General features: G+C 38.2%; 1 protein-coding gene across 1 annotated transcript in view; it reads right to left on the bottom strand.

Annotated features, from left to right (window-relative positions):
* IMMP2L (inner mitochondrial membrane peptidase subunit 2) overlaps positions 1 to 19,763 on the bottom strand; it is a 1,176,402-nt gene that overhangs the window by 398,362 nt on the left and 758,277 nt on the right. The window contains exon 4 of the mRNA XM_044280335.1: positions 17,132 to 17,197. Within this exon, the coding sequence (XP_044136270.1) occupies positions 17,132 to 17,197 (66 nt within the window). The remainder of the gene's footprint in view (positions 1 to 17,131; positions 17,198 to 19,763) is intronic.

Below are 19,763 nucleotides of genomic sequence, written 5' to 3'. Positions count from 1 at the left end.
GGCTCCCCCGTGCAGCGTGGAACGTGGACCCGACTCTCACATGAGAGCCGGGGAACTGCTCTAACAGCCCGGACCGGCAGTAGTGCCGATCCGGGATGTTTAACCCTTTACATGGCGGGCACAATGGCGCCCGCTGCATGTAAAGTGGTGACAGAGGGAGTGGACTCCCTCTGTCTCCCATCAGCACCCCAAAAATGCGATTGCGGGGTGCTGATGTGTTGGGAAGCTTACCTTGCTTCCGATCAGGGCCCCGAGTCTGTCTTCAGTTATCTCCAGCATGCTGTGCCTCTCTAGCGCAGCCTCCCGGTTAATGTTTGAATAGCATTGCTTTTGAAATGTAATGCATTATAGAGATAATACTGTATATTATAGTCCCCTTGTGGCACTATTAATTATTAAAAAATATAATAGAAAAAAATACACATTTATTAAATAAAAAAATCCATAAAATAAAAAAAATGCTTTTTTTTCCATAGAAAATACGCTTTTCAATAAAAAAAATAGCAAAAAGAAAATATCCCCCATATGTTTGGTATTGCCGCGTCTGTAACGACCCGCACTACATAAATATTACATAAATTATCCTCTATGGGGAACGCTGTAAAAAAAAAAAAGACAGAATTTCTAATTTATTCTTAGTTTCCACCGAAAAAAACTTAATAACAAGCGATCAAAAGTGGCATTTACTCCAAAATGATACCAATGAAAAATACAAGTCGTCCCTCAAAAATCAAGCCCTCCATAGAAAAAAAAAAAAAAGTTATGGGTCTTGTGAAGTGGCAATGCAAAATATTTTTTGGGGTTTATAAAAGGGGTTTTATTGCAAAAAAAGTAGTAAAACGTAAAAAAAAAAAAAAAATTCTGTATTTAGTATTACTGTAATTGTACTGACCCAGAGAATAAAGATATTATGTTATTTGTACCGAAAAATGAACGCCGTAAAATTTATAATGTAAAAACGCAGTGGCAGTACTGTTATTTTTCCCCATCTCCCTCCCAGAAAGAGTTAATAAAAGTTAATAAGAAAGTTATGTGTACCCCAAAATGGTGCCATTAAAAACTACAACTTGTCCCGTAAAAAACAAGCCCTAATAAAGCTATATAGACGAAAAAATAAAAAAGTTATAGCTCTTGGAACGAGACCATGAAAAAAGGAAGAAAAACGCTTGGGGTTAATTTTATTAAAAACACTTTATTTTTCTTTTTTTCTTTACTTTATTTATGATCTTCACTTTTGGGGGTCTGTTCCCTTCTGCAATGCATTACAATACATCATTACAATACTTGCCTGTTAGTCATACACTGAGGCTGAGGCTGGATCTCCTCTGCAACAGTAGAAGACAGTTCCCAATGCCGTGCAAGGCATTGGGCAGCCTCTGCATGGCATCGGGCTGCCTTGTGACGCATCTGGTCACCGCCAAAGCAGTGTGGGGACACGATCATTCACCCAACACAAACCCCTTCTATGCCGCGGTCAGAGCAGACCGCGGCATAGAAGTGGTTAATCCGCCGGCATCTGCTTTTACAGTGATGCCTGCAGATACAGCAGTGATTGCACGGGCACCAGTACTATTACGTCAATTTGCGGGAACGCAGTGGTTCCCATGACATAGTAGTACATCATAGGTCAGGAAGGGGTTAAATATATACATTTTTTGACTCCATTTTCGCTGATGTGTAAGCGTTCTTTGTGAGCTAGTTTTCCTCAGGGCTGTGTTCTGCTGCCTCAGCACACACTATACTGCACAGACATCCACTGTCTCTTTGCTAAATGCTCTAACCAGTCCTTATGTTGTGGATGACAAGAGCCCCAGCTAGCAACTGGTTTCTAAGGCCTATTAACGCTCTGCATGCAATAAGTACAGTAAATACACATAAAAACTGATTTTTGCAGAGTACCATTATGGTAATAGTGGAATGCTGCACTAGAACCAACCCTGTACGTTACATGGATCCAGAGCTATCACCATTAATTTTTCCAATTGTTCTGCTAGATTTAAATCAAGTTGGCAGCTCAGGAGGCATGTCCTTTCTGCTGTAGCTTTATCCCTATCAAACCAAGGAGGCAGTTGACGGATGGAACTGAGCATGTGTGTCCCTCTCAGTAGGGGACAAAGAAATAAGGAAAACAACAAACAGCAGGTGGCGCTCTACAGATACATTTTATTGAATAGCTCAGATATAATACAACATTTTTAATTAAATGCAGTTACAAATTAAGATCCAGGAACTGGTTTGAAAATTGCAGATTATTTTTCAAAAGACAACCTCTTTAATTAAGACGGATAAAAAATAAATAAAATCCCTGTGATAAATTCCCCCCTGTATTTATTGGGAAAGTAAAACAAAGTGGGGTCTGGAATATTCAAAATGAAATTCAGACACAGGGAAGAATCAGAATGACACCTACAGAAAACAGTCAGTCTATTAAACCCTTAGTAACCACCCATAGGTGTTTTCACTAAGGGGCCTTGGGCTGGAGTGCCGCCTTTTTACGGCAGCACTTCAGCCCAAGCTAGCACTAAAAAAAGCACAGGAGCTCCCTGCCCACAGCTATCACAGGTAGCTAAGGGCAGGGGCAGTGATCAGAGACCGTGAAAAGCATTCCCTGATCACGTGATCGCCATAATACAGTGTATCACGACGATCACCGAAAATGCCGGAAGCTCTGATCATGTAAGAGAGGAGGGAGAAAGTCGGAAGATCCTCCGGTGTGAGGATCGGGTACCCCAGCTTCCCCATAATGGAAAGCTGGGTCTCGATCCTCACCCCACCCCTCAGTACCTTAACAAAGATGGCGGCCCGGCGCATAAGCAGACTATGCCGGCCGCCAACCTTACAGTAGATCTGTCTCCTCCAGCACCCCGATCAGGGCAGTATGGCCCCCAAAAATTTGAATAAAGGGCAGGAGCTTCTCTCCCCCATAGAATAAAAAAAATAATAATGGTGCAGGAATGCACACTGATTACTGTGCTGAAGATCTGCCTTCAGCACAGTAACCATCAGGGACCATTACTATTGGTCCCTGATCATGTGGTCTCCATGATAAACCTATCATGGAGATCACATCCATTATATTTACTAACACAGCCAGGACATGGGCTGTGCTTCTCTCTCCCTCAGTGCAGTTGTTCTGCAAGGAGAGAGGGAGAGATCAGACTTCTGTCCTGGCTGTGCAATTTATTGTGGAAAAAAAAGAAAAATCTATTTATAAACTGTCCGTCATTAACTGGCGGGTAGTGGGCATCTGTCACTAAGTGCCTGTTACAGTTGGTCAGGGGGTGTCGGTCATTAGGCGTCTATTAGAGAGGGTCATTTACCTCCTTTCATTAGGGCCCATATGTCCATCTGTCACTGGTGGTCAGAGGCCATCTGTCACTGGCAGTCAGAGGCCATCTGTCACTGTCCATCTGTTAGTAGGTCAGTGAGCATCTGTTAGTCAGTCAGTGGGCATCTGTTAGGGTCCGACCATAACTGTCGGTCAGTGGACCCAACACTACTGACGCTAGCGAACATTTACTTTTCATTTTTAGGGTGAGGGAGATATATATTTTTTTTCTTTCTGAGCTTTTTAGTAAAAAAAATGGCTTAAAGATTATATAGTGCAGATCAGGTATATGAATTTCTATGCTCTGAAAACTCTGATTCCGACACTGCTTCAGAGGCGGAAAGATTTCCCGATAGCGGGGACTCTAGTTCCACCAGACCCCATAGCCCTATGGTGGTACAAGTCGCCACCTCTTCTCATTCTCCACCAAGCTTTTCCGTCCCTTCTACTACGTGGGTCCCTGCTTCATTATTTTCCCCCCAAGTACCCCAATTTTTATCTACTCCCCAAATTAATGTGGACCTTACCAATTTTACCCCTTATGATTTTTTTTCATTTATTTGTGGACAATAAAGTCCTGGAATTAATTGTGCAGGAGACTAATCTGTACGCCACACAATTTGCTGTACAAAAGCCCACGTCTATTTATATAAGATGGTGGACTCCCACAAGTATCCCTGAAATAAAATAAAAAATAGGACTTACCCTGGACATGGGCATTGCAAAGAAGACATGTGTCTGATCCTATTGGGCTGCGAGTACTGTCCACAAAACCCCTGTGTCTGCAGCAGTTATGTCCCAAAACCCCTATGAAGCCCTAATGTGGTTTATGCATTTTTCTGATAATTCCTAAGTCCCCCCCCAGAACTAGCCCAGCCTACGACCGCCTAAATAAATTGAGACCACTTATTTCCCTCCTCAAGGATTTATTTCTAAAATTATATACCCCTGATAAAGATCTATCCGTCGATGAATCCCTTTTTAGTTTTAAAGGCCACCTTTACTTCCGTCCAAGCATGCCAGATATGGGTTAAAGTTATATAAGGTGTGCAAGAGCACAACCAGCTACACCTGCGGTCTGTCTGTATATGAGGGCAGAGACTCACAACTTAAACCCCCAGACTGCCCCTATAATATTGGGACATCAGGAAAAATTGTGTGGAATCTATTGGCGCCATACCTACACAAAGGGTACCATGTGTACAATGATAATTTTTATACCAGCATACCCCTTTTTAAATACCTCCATGCTGCAAACACAGGGGCTTGTGATACAGTCCGTATAAATAGACTGTTTAGTTTGTGGGCTTTCCAGAGAGGGAGGGATCCTTTTGGGATAGGCAGAGGAGCTAATTTTGGAACATTGGAACACATTTTACCTTTTCTGATTTGTTTTCTTAATCTTTATTATTTCATTTTTTTTATGACAATGTCCTGCTAGACAAAGCTGTTAATTCCAATCACATTACTGTATCAAGATATTGGCATTATATTTTTTTTATTTGGAGGATCTCTAATTATTGAGTTGTTCCTCACCAGTACACTAAGGGCTTTATTAAAAAAAATATATTGTGGACCTCTTACACCCCACAACACGTGTAGAAATCATTTTGGGAATTAGTGATCCATTACTGTTCCTACAGACGGTTCTGGACGCTGTCCTTTTATATATTCTGTAGGTGACTGGTTGACTGTGTGCATAGCGGTTTCTACATTGCCGGGCAGGGGCCTGTTATGGTGCACCGCATCACTTAGCACGTTCATCTCTCATATAGGGATTGATAGGGCTAAAGAAATTTTGTATGACCAGTAACTGTCCTTGAATGCCAGCTTGTCATTACAGCCCTACTTGCATATTGTGAACAAACTGGAATTTGCAACATAGTTGGAGACATTTTGCTCCGTGTTCTTAGACATGTAGCTTTTCTTAAATTCTTTCTGTATTAAAATTTTACAAGTTCAAAAAGTAATTATTTTTTACAAAGAAATGATAATGTAAGTCAATACCATAAACGTAAATAAGATTAATATACATAGCATTAAATGTCATGACATGTATTACAATGAAATTATACAATAATTAAGTAGTAATGTAAAAAAAAATTATCTAGTTCTCAAAAACTATTGAACCTATAACAGTTGATGATGGGGCGACAGACAATCAAATAGCAAATTAGGACCAAAGTCTTTATTGGTGCGCCTATACCACTACAGTTTTCAAGTATTTCGGAATTTAGTCAACTTCTAAATCACTGAGTGTAACAATCTAGTCGGGTTATTCCAGCTACATCTCAAAAAGAACAGTAACTTGGGGGAGAACAATTTAACAGGGGATATATGGGGGAGGGGGGGTGGAGGGAGGTGAATCAGGCTTAATCTAACCTTATGAGTACAGGGTCAGGAATGTTGAAGCTAAATAGTTAAAGAAATTCAGTTGTAAGACATGTAGCTTTTCACTACAGTTCAGTTTTTTTTCTGCAATAAGTAATTATATGTCAGACCAGAACGCTGCTCACAACAGCATCAGAATGATGTGGGACAACTGCTTTGTTGGTGAGACATAGTCATATGTATAGGCCAATGCAGCAAAAACTAAGTAAAGATGTGAACATATATTTCTGATACAAATATTGAATAGTATTTATGTATGTATGGGAAATATTGCAGTTGAAAATAGAAGAAAATATGCCAATTTTAAAAAAAAGTTCATAGATTTGTAAGTTATCTTAATAAAGATATGCATATTTTATCAATAAAATGTTACCACCTAAGTAAAGTACAATATGTAACCAGAAAACAATGTCAGAATTACTTTGATGTGCAAAACCTTTACAAAGTTATTCTTTGCTAAAGTGACACATGTCAGATTTCCAAAATCTGGCTTGGTCATTAAGGCAAAAACAGGCTTGGTCACTAAAGAGTTAACTAGAACTGCATCTTACACTGTCATTAACAAATATTAGACTGTGATAAACACTTTTTGATTTTCATTATTTGAACCGATATAGAAGAAACAAAGTAAAGGGTAGCATGAAAGAAAAAGAGAGACTAATAAAAAATAAAAAGAGAAAAAAAGCATCTCCCAAAGGGAGAGGGAACAATACAGAAATGAAAGAGGTAAAAAAAAATAGATCATAAATAGTGTTAAGCCAACCGAAGTTTCCAAAGTGGACTTCGACCCAAATTTCTGGAAAAGTTTGGTTCGCCACGAAGCAGAATTTCCTTGTGGTAACAAATACATTTTTCCAAAAATGGTGGCTGAATGTAAAAAAAAAAATTATACTCAACTCATTCACTGAGGCCGTCCGCTATTGTCTTGATTAAAGAAAATCCACCAAAGGACCTGCGGTGAGTGTGATGCCCTTTCCATGATCAAGTGGATGAGGTAAGTATAATAATTTTTTAACCCTGGATTAACCTCTGAACATCTGAATGTGAGTCTCAGAAGTTGCGATCAGCATTGAAAGCAGCATCTGAGGGGTTAAATGGTGAGGGGTGACATGATCGCCATTTCCTGTCATTGTGCCCACTTCATACAATGGAATGCGATTTGTGATGAAGCAATTTGTAAGAAATCAATTTTTTGTTGAAGCTCAGCGAAGCTGCCAAATCAAATTGTTTAAAACTTCGCTCATCTCTAATCATAAGCATTGAAAAGGAGATGCTATCTTCTCTTTCTGAATGCAAATGTTAAGTATTTCACCAAGCTGTTCATATACTGTAACTAAGAACTTGAAATAGAATGAGTTAGCTCTGTATGACAATGGAAGTTTGCCACATTTCCTGTTTTTGGCATATCATATAATAAATAGTACACTGGAATAGGAAAGATGTCAATAGGTATATGCTGGATAGGGAGTCAACTTCATATGCAAATAAGCCAGATATAGAACATTTTTGTGGAACATTTTAGGACTCAGAATGCAGCTCAGCATACGCAAATGTACTCAAATCATGGCCAATTCCAGCTTTTCTGCTGCCTTAGGCGAAAAATAAAATGGTGCCCCACCATTAAAAATCAAAGCTGAGAAAGCCAAGTAGCCAACTGACTATACCTCACACATAAATGTCTACCATCAGCGAATATACTACACACATACATACCAGCAGTGAATATGCCGCACACAAAAATATACACCAGCATTGAATATACCGCACACATAAATATCTGCCAGCAGTCAATATAGCACACAGACACATATATATATATATATATATATATATATATATATATATATATATAAAAAATGAGGCAGCACAGAGGGTTCAATCAATAGAAGGGTGCACGGCCCAAAGGATAAGCAGTCCTTGTATACAAAATATTAAAAGAAAAGGCAGCACTCCAAGGATAAAATGAAAAAACAATCACCTTTTATTCACCCATGTGGGCAGCGCAATGTTTCGGCTCAGCACTAGAGCCTTTCTCAAACAATTGCTTGAGAAAGGCTCTAGTGCTGAGCCGAAACGTTGCGCTGCCCACATAGATGAATAAAAGGTGATTGTTTTTTCATTTTATCCTTGGAGTGCTGCCTTTTTTTTTTATATTTTATATATATATATATACACTACGTGCAGAATTATTAGGCAAATGAGTATTTTGACCACATCATCCTCTTTATGCATCTTGTCTTACTCCAAGCTGTATAGGCTCGAAAGCCTACTACCAATTAAGCATATTAGGTGATGTGTATCTCTGAAATGAGAAGGGGTGTGGTCTAATGACATCAACACCCTATATCAGGTGTGCATAATTATTAGGCAACTTCCCTTCCTTTGGCAAAATGGGTCAAAAGAAGGACTTGACAGGCTCAGAAAAGGCAAAAATAGTGAGATATCTTGCAGAGGGATGCAGCACTCTTAAAATTGCAAAGCTTCTGAAGCGTGATCATCGAACAATCAAGCGTTTCATTCAAAATAGTCAACAGGGTCGCAAGAAGCGTGTGGAAAAACCAAGGCGCAAAATAACTGCCCATGAACTGAGAAAAGTCAAGTGTGCAGCTGCCAAGATGCTACTTGCCACCAGTTTGGCCATATTTCAGAGCTGCAACATCACTGGAGTGCCCAAAAGCACAAGGTGTGCAATACTCAGAGACATGGCCAAGGTAAGAAAGGCTGAAAGACGACCACCACTGAACAAGACACACAAGCTGAAACGTCAAGACTGGGCCAAGAAATATCTCAAGACTGATTTTTCTAAGGTTTTATGGACTGATGAAATGAGAGTGAGTCTTGATGGGCCAGATGGCTGGATTGGTAAAGGGCAGAGAGCTCCAGTCCGACTCAGACGCCAGCAAGGTGGAGGTGGAGTACTGGTTTGGGCTGGTATCATCAAAGATGAGCTTGTGGGGTCTTTTTGGGTTGAGGATGGAGTCAAGCTCAACTCCCAGTCCTACTGCCAGTTTCTGGAAGACACCTTCTTCAAGCAGTGGTACAGGAAGAAGTCTGCAAGGTAAGAAAAACATGATTTTCATGCAGGACAATGCTCCATCACACGCGTCCAAGTACTCCACAGCGTGGCTGGCAAGAAAGGGTATAAAAGAAGAAAATCTAATGACATGGCCTCCTTGTTCACCTGATCTGAACCCCATTGAGAACCTGTGGTCCATCATCAAATGTGAGATTTACAAGGAGGGAAAACAGTACACCTCTCTGAACAGTGTCTGGGAGGCTGTGGTTGCTGCTGCACGCAATGTTGATGGTGAACAGATCAAAACACTGACAGAATCCATGGATGGCAGGCTTTTGAGTGTCCTTGCAAAGAAAGGTGGCTATATTGGTCACTGATTTGTTTTTGTTTTGTTTTTGAATGTCAGAAATGTATATTTGTGAATGTTGAGATGTTATATTGGTTTCACTGGTAAAAATAAATAATTGAAATGGGTATATATTTGTTTTTTGTTAAGTTGCCTAATAATCATGTACAGTAATAGTCACCTGCACACACAGATATCCCCCTAAAATAGCTAAAACTAAAAACAAACTAAAAACTACTTCCAAAAATATTCAGCTTTGATATTAATGAGTTTTTTGGGTTCATTGAGAACATGGTTGTTGTTCAATAATAAAATTAATCCTCAAAAATACAGAGATAATTGCTTTAGATTAGGTGAGAGCTGCACTAACATGCAGCAATTACCTTTGCCGTACGGGGACGGGACATCACTGCTGTGATTACTCATCTCCAAAGAGAATCATTGTTGCTGGGCAGTAGATCCCTGTTTACACAGCATGCTACCAAAAGAACAATGATTAGAGGCCCCTTTAAATGGACAATGATCTGGCCAATAATCAGAAAGGTGTTTCTAGCACTTGCAGCTCATCCGGTAAAAATATCGCTGGTGGCGACACCTGATTCATTGTTTCTGGGCAGCAGAAACAATGACTGCATATTGGGAACTTTAAAAAGATTGCTTGTCCTCATACAACGGAAATGATTGCTGCATATAAATGCAGCTTGCATCTCCTGTAATGAGCAAGCAATTGTTTGTTCCTGATAATTGTCTGCTATGTCGACCCATGTACAGGGGCCTTTAGGTGACCGCATCTACGATGCTTCCGCCAGGTAATTGAGCTTTTGCATGTTCATCAGCTGATCAGCGGCACCTTTACTTTGGACAATTATCAGGAAAGAAGAATGATCCTTCCTGATAATTTTCCCAGTTATTGACCTGTGTACGGTGTACATTTCCTCTTGGTTCAAAATATTCCAATATAAGGGTGAACAGTTCTTCACCCCCCGATAGACAGACAGCTTAATTACCCCCCATATAACTTACTATATATACGACTTCCTTGCGCCCCTTTAAAGCAAGAACACAGTAAGCAAACAGACTACAAGCAAAGCAAGTATTGTACAGACTAATAGCAAGACACAATGAACATGCAATTATTTGGGTGGGGAGAAGCTTTAACCAAATTCAAAATATGTGTAGTCTCTAATCCAATATATATCATTGTTTAAATTATAAATCAAATTTAAATAATGAAAACATGTGAGAGCTTTATATATATATATATATATATATATATATATATATATATATATAATACAGTCAGTAGTAATACAAATTTATTATGAAATGTACAGATGTAGACAGCATTTTCTTGACTCTAGGATGCATAATAAGACTAACTTACAGTGAGGAACGGAAGTATTTGAACACCCTGCGATTTTGCAAGTTCTACCACTTAGAAATCATGGAGGGGTCTGAAATTCACATTGTAGGTGCATTCCCACTCTGAGATACAGAACAAAAAATAAAAAAAAGGAAATCACATTGTATAATTTTTAAAGAATGTATTTGTCTTGCACTGTTGAACATAAGTATTTGAACACCTGGGAAAATCAGTGTTAATATTTGGTACAGAAGCCTTTGTTTGCAAAACAGAGGTCAAAACGTTTCCTGTAGTTCTTGACCAGGTTTGCACAAACTGCAACAGGGATTTTGGCCCACTCCTCCACACAGATTTCCTCTAGGTTTTGGGGCTGTCGCTGAGCAACACGGAGTTTCAGCTCCCTCCAAAGATGTTCTATTGGATTTTGGTCTGGAGACTGGCTAGACCACTCCAAAACCTTGATATGCTTCTTACGGAGCCACTCCTTGGTTATCCTGGCTGTGTGCTTCGGGTCATTGTCATGTTGGAAGACCCAGCCACGACCCATCTTCAATGCTCTGACTGAGGAAAGGAGGTTGTTGCTCAAAACCTCACAATAAATGGCCCCATTCATCCTCTCCTTAATATAGTGCATTCATCCTGTCCCCTTCGCAGACAAGCACCCCAAAGCATGATGTTACCACCCCCATGCTTCACAGTATGGATGGTGTTCTTTGGATGCAACTCATGCTTCTTTTTCCTCCAAACACGACGAGTGAAGTTTAGACCAAAAAGTTCTACTTTGGCCTCATCTGACCACATGACTTTCTCCCATGCCTCCTCTGGATCATCCATATAGTCATTGGATAACTTCAGACGGGCCTGGACATGTGATGACTTGAGCAGGGGAACCTTCCGTGCAATGCATGATTTGAAACCATTACGGCGTAGTGTTCTACCGACAGTGACCTTTGAAACTGTGACCCCAGCTTTCTTCATGCCATTGCCCAGCTCTTCCCTTGTAGTTCTGGTCTGATTCCTCACCTTTCTTATCATCAGTGATACCCCACGAGGTGAGATCTTGCATGGAGCCCCAGTCCGAGGGAGACTGACAGTCGTCTTTAGCCTCTTCCATTTTCTAACAATTGCTCCAACAGTTGATCTATTTTCACCAAGCTGCTTGGCAATTGCCCGTAGCCCTTTTCAGCCTTGTGGAGGTCCACAATTTTGTCTCTGGTGACTTTTGACAGATCTTTGGTAGTAGTTGGCGTCTGACTGACTTTGGGGTGGACAGGTGTCTTTAAAGAGCTCATACAGATGCTACTAAGTTAGATTAATGAGTGGAGTAGAGGTGGACTTTTTAAAGGCACAGTAACAGGTCTTTGAGAGACAGAATTCTTGCTGTTTCTCAGGTGTTCAAATACTTATGTTCAACAGTGCAAGACAAATACATTCTTTAAAAATCATACAATTTGATCTCCTGAATTTTTTTTTTTTATTCTGTCTCTCAGAGTGGGAATGCACCTACAATGTAAATTTCAGACCCCTCCATGATTTCTAAGTGGGAGAACTCGCAAAATCGCAGGGTGTTTAAATACTTCTGTTCCTCACTGTAAGTAAGTTAGGATAATGTTGGCTACATCTGTAGTAAGCACTGTACTACTAATACATGTACTATAGTCTATTACTGGTAAATAATGCAGTGAGCATTTTTATGTTGCATTTGTAAGCAGACACTTTGTTTTGTTTGTTAAAATGTATTAATTTGTATTTGATTACTGATGTATGATACATTAATTAACCAAAGTACAAATGTATTTCTTCCACAAACATCATTAAAAAGCTTTTTAAATAACATTAATTAGGCATATAAAATTATATTTATATATATATAAACTGGCCACAGAAAATAAGCCTTACCTTTCAGCAAGCAATCTGACCTGTAAAAATTTTCAAGACCCTAAGAAAATGTTTTTTCTTTTTCTTTTTGTAAAATAAATCTGTAAGTAAAGATCTCTGGTAACTGTGCAGCTGTGTCAACTCAAATTACCTAAGATGGATTTTAGATGATTGCAATGGTCAGATCGGGATCTTTCGTACTACCTAAACCACTACACAAAGATAGCAATTCAGACTCTAATCAAGGTCCCAGTCGAGCCATGTTAAGGCTTTATCCTATACGTGCAAATCATAGCCTGGAACAAATTACAAGTTAGAATGCATGATGTTACATGATGCGAAACATAGTTAAGGGCACTTGTTTTGTGATCCTATTCAAAAATACTTGGCTACAGCAAGACAATCACTGCAACAGATTATTTCTTTAAAGATAATGCCATGTTCTGAATCTGATATTTTAATGCTTTATTTTTTTGATGTTTTACACCGTGTATGTTTCCTACATCATGCTTCATCTATTTAAGAGAATATTTGAAAGCCTTCATTCAATACTGAATACCTAATGATAGATAGACAGATAGATAGATAGATAGATAGATAGATAGATTAGTTGCCCTGATCCATTACCATCTTGATTACTGTAACTCTTTACTAATTGATTTCTTTTCTGAGATGCAATCTCTTTTCTGAGACGCCAAGTTACCATGTGCTATAGTTCCTTTTCCCTCCACCCATCGATTATGTTTTTAATTAGTATGATATGATATGATATTTAATTGTGTATTTAATGATATTTTATGAAATATTGTGGGCACTTTTACACTGTGTTTGTTAATTAATTTAATTGTTTAAATCATATTGTGGGTGGTATTTATATATGCACTGTTGCATCATTTTGTTACTGCTTGAAAAAGGTTCCATAGAGAGAACTAAAACTTTGCATCTGGTGTAGTAAATACACAATTTTTTGGGAAAGTGCAGTGGAATTTTATGTTCTTATTAGATAAATAGATAGATTAGTTGCCCTGATCCATTACCGTCTTGATTACTGTAACTCTTTACTAATTGATCTCCCCCTCACCAGACTCTCCCCTCTCCAATCTATCCTGAACAGAGCAGCCAGGCTCATTTATCTGTCTAACCACTAATTTGATGCCTTAACCCTTTGCCAGTCATTGCACTGGTTACTCATACAGTACAGGATTCAATTTAACCTGCTCATTCTCACCCACAAAGCTCTCCACAGTGCTGCACCCCCCCTTCATATCCTCGCTTATTTATGTCTACCCATGCTCTCCATTCAGCTAATGACTTACGACTAACATCCACCATAATCTGAACCTCTCAAGTCTACAAGACTTCTCCTGAGCTCTACCACTTCCCTGGAATGCCCTACCCGAAGCAATTAGGTTAATACATTGTGCAGTTTTAGGTGCTCCCTAAAAACACATGTTTTGAGGTTGGCCTATCACATGCCATAACTCTTCTCCATTCACCGGCCTCCCCACCCGCTTCATCATTGTTTGTTGCCATGTTATTTATGACTCTTTTTGCACTTGAACACCCTCATTGTAAAATGCTGTGGAATATGTTGGAGCTATATAAATAAATGTTATTATTATTATTATTTATATATCATTAGGTATTCAGTATTGAATGAAGGCTTTCAAATATTCTCCTAAATACAACACATATTCAAAAAATAAATCTATGTAAATAAAAATAAAATGCAATGATTTGCAAATCTCATGGACCCATATTTTATTTAGAATATAAAATAGAACACATATCAGAGGTTGAAAGTGAGACATTGTGCCAATTAATGAAAAAAAAAATCATTTAAAACTTAATGGCATCAACATACTTCACAAAAGTTGGGACAGTGCAACAAAAGCAATTTGTAACTAAGTCATATGTTAGAGAGACAGAGTCTCTCAGAAGCAAAAATAGGCAGAGGTTCACCAATCTGCAAAATACTGTATCTAAAAATTGTGGGACAATTTCAGAAGAAAAGTTCCTCAACGTGAAATAGCAAAGACTTTAAATATCCTACCAAACTCAAGTAATCCATGAGCACAAGGGATAAGGCTGACAATCAAAAATAGATGTTCATGATCAACTGGTCCTCAGGCAGAAATACATTAAGACAGGTATGATTCTGTACTGGAAATAACTGTGTGGGTTCAGGACCACTTCCAGAAATCATTGTCTGTGAACAGAGTTTGACTTGCAATCATGATCTAGAAACGCCGCCATCTTCTTTGGGCCAAAGCTCATTTAAAATAAACTGAGGCAAAATAGAAACTGTTCAGTGTTCAAATAAAATTTAAAAATTTGATGCCATGTCCTGCGGACTCCAGAGGAGAGGGACCATCCAGCTTGTTATCAGCACACAGTTCAAAAGCATGCATCTCTGATGGTATAGGGGTTGCAATAGTACTATGGTATGGAAAGCTTATCTGGAAAGGCACTAACAAAGCTAACAGTATATTTAGGCTTTAGAACAACATATGCTCCCATCCAGACAATGTCTCTGTCAGTTAGGCCTTTCATATTTCAGCAAGACAATGCTAAATCACATACTACATCTATCACAACAGCATGGCTCAAAAGAAGCAGTCTAGACCTTTCACCAATAGAAAACATTTGGTTTATCATTAAATGAAAAACCAAGCAAAGACCCAGGAGTAGACTGCTGGAGCAGCTAGAATCCTATAGAATAAGGCAACATGCCTTTCTCTAAACTCCAGAAAAATTGGTCTCCTCACTTCCCAGATGTTTATAGACAGTTAAAAGAAGAGAGGATGCTACACAATAGTAGTGATAGCCCTGCCACAACTTTCTGAGAAGCATTGCTGCCATCAAGTTCTAAATGACTTAATTGTTTTATTAAATAGTAAAATGTCTCAATTTCAGCATCTGATATGCTTTCTATTATCTGTTCTGAATAAAATATGGTTCTACCAGCATTGCATTCTGCTTTTATTTACAATTTACACAGCGTCCCAACTGTTGTGGAATTGGAGATGTTTTTACTGTTAGTTCACTGATTAACATACAGGGGAACATTTATCCAAATAGATTAATCAGTTTTGTGGTCTAAAAAAGTCGCAAGTCTTGGCAACTGGGACATTTTCTACGACATTTGTTCAAATTTTCAACATTTTGTGATCCTTGCCACTTTTCACAGTGGTCTATGTTTGAAAGCTAAAAGTGCGATTAGACCTGGATTATGACTCATTTACTATGTGCGTACTTTTACACCTAAGGCCTCTTTCACACGAGTGGATGCCGTGCGTGGGATCCGCTGCGTGAAAGACAGCCAAGCCCCGCTCTGGACAGCAGAGACACAGAGCGTTAACATGATTAATAATGCTCTTTGCCTTTCTGTGACCTTTTTACTACAAAATCATGGTGACAACTTTATCTCACTGAGATTTTGTAGTAAAAAGGTCACAGGGAGGCACGGAGCATGATCAATCATGTTAATACTGAGTGTCTCCGCTGTTCAGAGGGGGGCTTGGCTGTCTTTCACACAGAGGATTCTACGCACTGCATCCACTCGTGTGAAAGAGCCCTAAAGGTGTAAACCACATTGCACTCACTCCAAATATATTGTCAATGTGCACCAGTTCATAAATTTAGTGCAGGCTCAAAAAGTAAAGCAAAACTTTAAACTGACACAAAAACAACCTCAATTGATCACTGACCCCCACAGTGTATAAAAAATATAGAAAGCCTCATATAGTATGTTCAATTGTTTTTAGCTTTAAAACAAAAATACAACAACCATAAATACACTCAAACATCAGATATACTACTGTGAATTTAAGAGTTCTCCTTTTTTCCTTTAGGATTTCTACTTTTTGCTAGAGGGGTCCCTTGAAAATAATAGCATCACCATATTGTCCCACTGGGTGTAACATCAGCTGTAATCTTTTTGGGTATGCAGCACCAAATTGTTAATTACTCTACAGAGACAAATGAAGCATAACACAGTATCTACTGAAATGCATTGGATGTTCGTGTAATGAACAGACATGACAGGTCCTGCGGAAATAGATGTGCTTTGTAGCCACTTTCTACTCTAATAGATGAGGATCTTGAATGGGCAAGGCCTCTTTATTAACTCAGAAAGCCCTAATAGACTGAGAGTTTTCAAACTGGTTTTGGATGTAAATATATTCAAAATGGGCATAAAAAATAGATCTATACAGGTCTTAATGTTATGCCATATAAATCTTTGCAGTAATAGAGTCTTGTAGAAAGTTTCAGCCTTTTTATATGTATTTACATGCATGTTTACATGTAAAGGTATCAAACCTGCAATGCTCTCATTTTGTTTCTCTTAATGAGAGCACTAAACTAAGTTTCAGCCTTTTTACATGTATTTCCAAGTTATTTTGTTTCCCCCCCAGACTATATTATACTATATGAGAAGGGCAATGAGTTTTCTTTAAATATGACCTTGAAAGCTTAACTAGGGTATATAAAACCGTGAAGAATATAACACAATGTGCCATCACCAAGATAACAATTACTACGCATTTCCAGCTATGGATTCTGTATACTCATTATAAATGTATGAATCTTCTGCATTTCTAAGAGGAAACATATATAAAATAATTTCAAGGCATGATAAAATGTATTGTGTATAAACACACATCACTTAGTTTCTGTTGCCTTGCCTGATAGTAAACATATTCTTGTGTTCTTCTGTCCTTTAGGAAGCATGCACTTAATCACTCTACAGTAAATGTGTATGAAAGTGCAGAGAAATGCGGCATCTGTCTTTGCCTTCAAACTTACTTTACAATGTCTCCTTCCAGACCAATCACTCGTTTAATAATCTTCTGTTCTGGGTTCTTTGGAGACCTACAGAAGAACAAGGATATGATCATGTAATCAATGATTAATGAAGCATTGGGAAATAAATGAAGAAGCGCTCAATAGGGCAGACAATACAGAAATAGGTTTTTCACTCTTGTGTTGACATTGTATCAATCCAGTTTAAGCTTCCTTGACACGATGGCAGATTATAATAAAGAAAAATGTAAGCCTGATTTAAGTAAATTATGACATAAAGGTTATGTATGGCACCTGATAAAAAATTTACATAGAAACCCAAGTTATGCATTTTATAATATAAAAGATGCTTGGTATTCTGGACTGACATTGAAGTGTGAAATCTTGACATTCATCTGACACTGTGGATATAATAAGATTAGTGAATTGATAACCACATAGTCACAAGGTTACAACGAAACATAAAGCTAAAAGCATCTTGACGGAGGAGTAAAGTATTAAATTTTCTGTTATAGTCATGCGCCACCATTTTTTAGAGGTGTATTCTATGTTCTATGTGAATACTAGAGATGAGCAAATTGAATCCCATGAAGTGGAATTCGATACAAATTTCAGGATAAATTTGATTAGCCTTGAAGCCGAATTTCCTCATTCTTCGTATCAGCTAATCAATTTAACCTGAAATAGTGTAGAAAACATAAAAAAATAAACTTATCTCTTCCATTTGCTCGCGACGGGCTGCCAGCCTCCATCTTGATTGAAGATCTTGGCTGAAATCCTGTGGGTGGGGACGTATGACGTCACAACGCCGGCAGGCGTGATGACGTAATCTTGCACCGCACGAGATTTCGCTCCAGATCTTCAAACAAGATGGCAGAGGCCGGCCCATTGCGAGCAAATGGAGGCGGTAAGTTTGATTTAATTTTTTTATTATAAATTTTACACTGTTTTTACACTTTTGTAAAATTCAGCGAATCAGCTGAATCAAACTTTTCAATTGTTGCCTCATCTCTAGTGAATACCTTCACAATTATTAAATAATGGAAAGTTATGAAACTATGTAATATATTTTCGCAAAACCAATGGTCATTTTAATGATCTATGCTTGCTGTCAGTAAATGCAATCATCAATTTTTGTTTGTGTGTGTGTGTTTATTGGTGCAATTAGGTACAGGAGACCTAACTGTACCTCTAATAGACAGATTATTTTGAGACCAGCTGGACAATGTCTTATTTGTGCTAACCTGTTAAAGTAAACCTGTCACCATGATTCTAAACTATTATCTGCAGTAATACATGAGTTCTGCTAATAACATCGGTTCAAATTGCCATTCTTTATTATCCTACTGCCCCCCTTTACCGCGCTGTCTGTGTTCATATCTGTACTGAAATGTACAGTCAGAACCGAATTGCTAATATAATTGAGGGAACGCCTGTGCACATGCACCGTAGTCCCGACAATGTATTTCAGTGCAGATTCACACTGTGTGAGGGAATGTGGAGCAGAAGGAAAACAAAAAATAATATATTACTTTAGATAATTGTCCAAAATTGTGGTGACAGATTCACTTTAACCCCTTCAGCACTGAGCCACTTTTCACCTTAAATCCCAGGTGCAAATCTGACATGTGTCACTTTATGTGGTTATAACTTTGGAACACTTTTACTTATCCAAGCCATTCTGAGTGTTTTATCGTGACACATTGCACTTCATGACAGTGGTAAATTTGAGTTGATAGAATTTTTCTACTTTTAAAACAGAAAGTAATTCCTCATAAAATAGTTATCAATCAACATTCCTCATATGTCTGCTTTATGTTGGCATCATTTTGTAAATGTAATTTTATTTTATTAGGACGTTAGAAGGCTTAGAAGTTTAGAAGACATTCTTCAAATTTTCCACAAAATTTCCAAAACCATTATTTAAGCACCAATTCAGTTATAAAGTGATTTTGAGAGGCTTAAGTAAATGGAAAAAAAAGGCTGTTTTGGCATAGTTTTTATTTTTATTTTTTTATAACATTCACCTGAGGGGCATATAATGTGATATTTTGATAGAACAGGTTTTTGTGGACGCAGAAATACTCAATATGTCTATCATTTTTCTTTTTGTTAAGTATTACACAGTGAAAGCCTTTTTGAACAGAATAAAATCATGTTTTTGTGTTGCCATTTTCTGAGAGCCATATTTTTTTCATTTTTTGGGCGATTGTCTTGGGTAGGTACCCATTTTTTGCGGGATGAGATGACGGTTTGATTGGTACCATTTTGGGCTAAATATGCCTTTTTGATCACTTGGTATTACACTTTTTGTGAGGCAAAGTGACCAGAAAATGGGTGTTTTGGCATTGTTTTTAATTATTTTTTTACGGCATTCACCTGACGAGGTGGATCATGTGATATTTTTATAGAGCCAGTCAACATGGATGTGGCGATACCTAATATATCTATTTTTATCTTTTTCCCTTTTTTTACAATTATTTGTAACTTTATTTTTGGAAAAGGACACTTTTTTATTTGAAACTTTAAATTTTTTGCTAAAAATTTATTTTTATTACTTCTTTTTTAACTTAATTTTTTGTCCCACTTTAGGACTTCAACTTTTGGGGGTCTGAACCCCTTTACAATGCATTAC

The sequence above is a fragment of the Bufo gargarizans genome, chromosome 2, assembly GCF_014858855.1.
Source record: "Bufo gargarizans isolate SCDJY-AF-19 chromosome 2, ASM1485885v1, whole genome shotgun sequence".
Taxonomy (NCBI): Eukaryota; Metazoa; Chordata; class Amphibia; order Anura; family Bufonidae; genus Bufo; species Bufo gargarizans.
The sequence above is the reverse complement of the archived record's forward strand: the minus strand, read 5'-3'. Positions and strand labels throughout refer to the sequence as shown.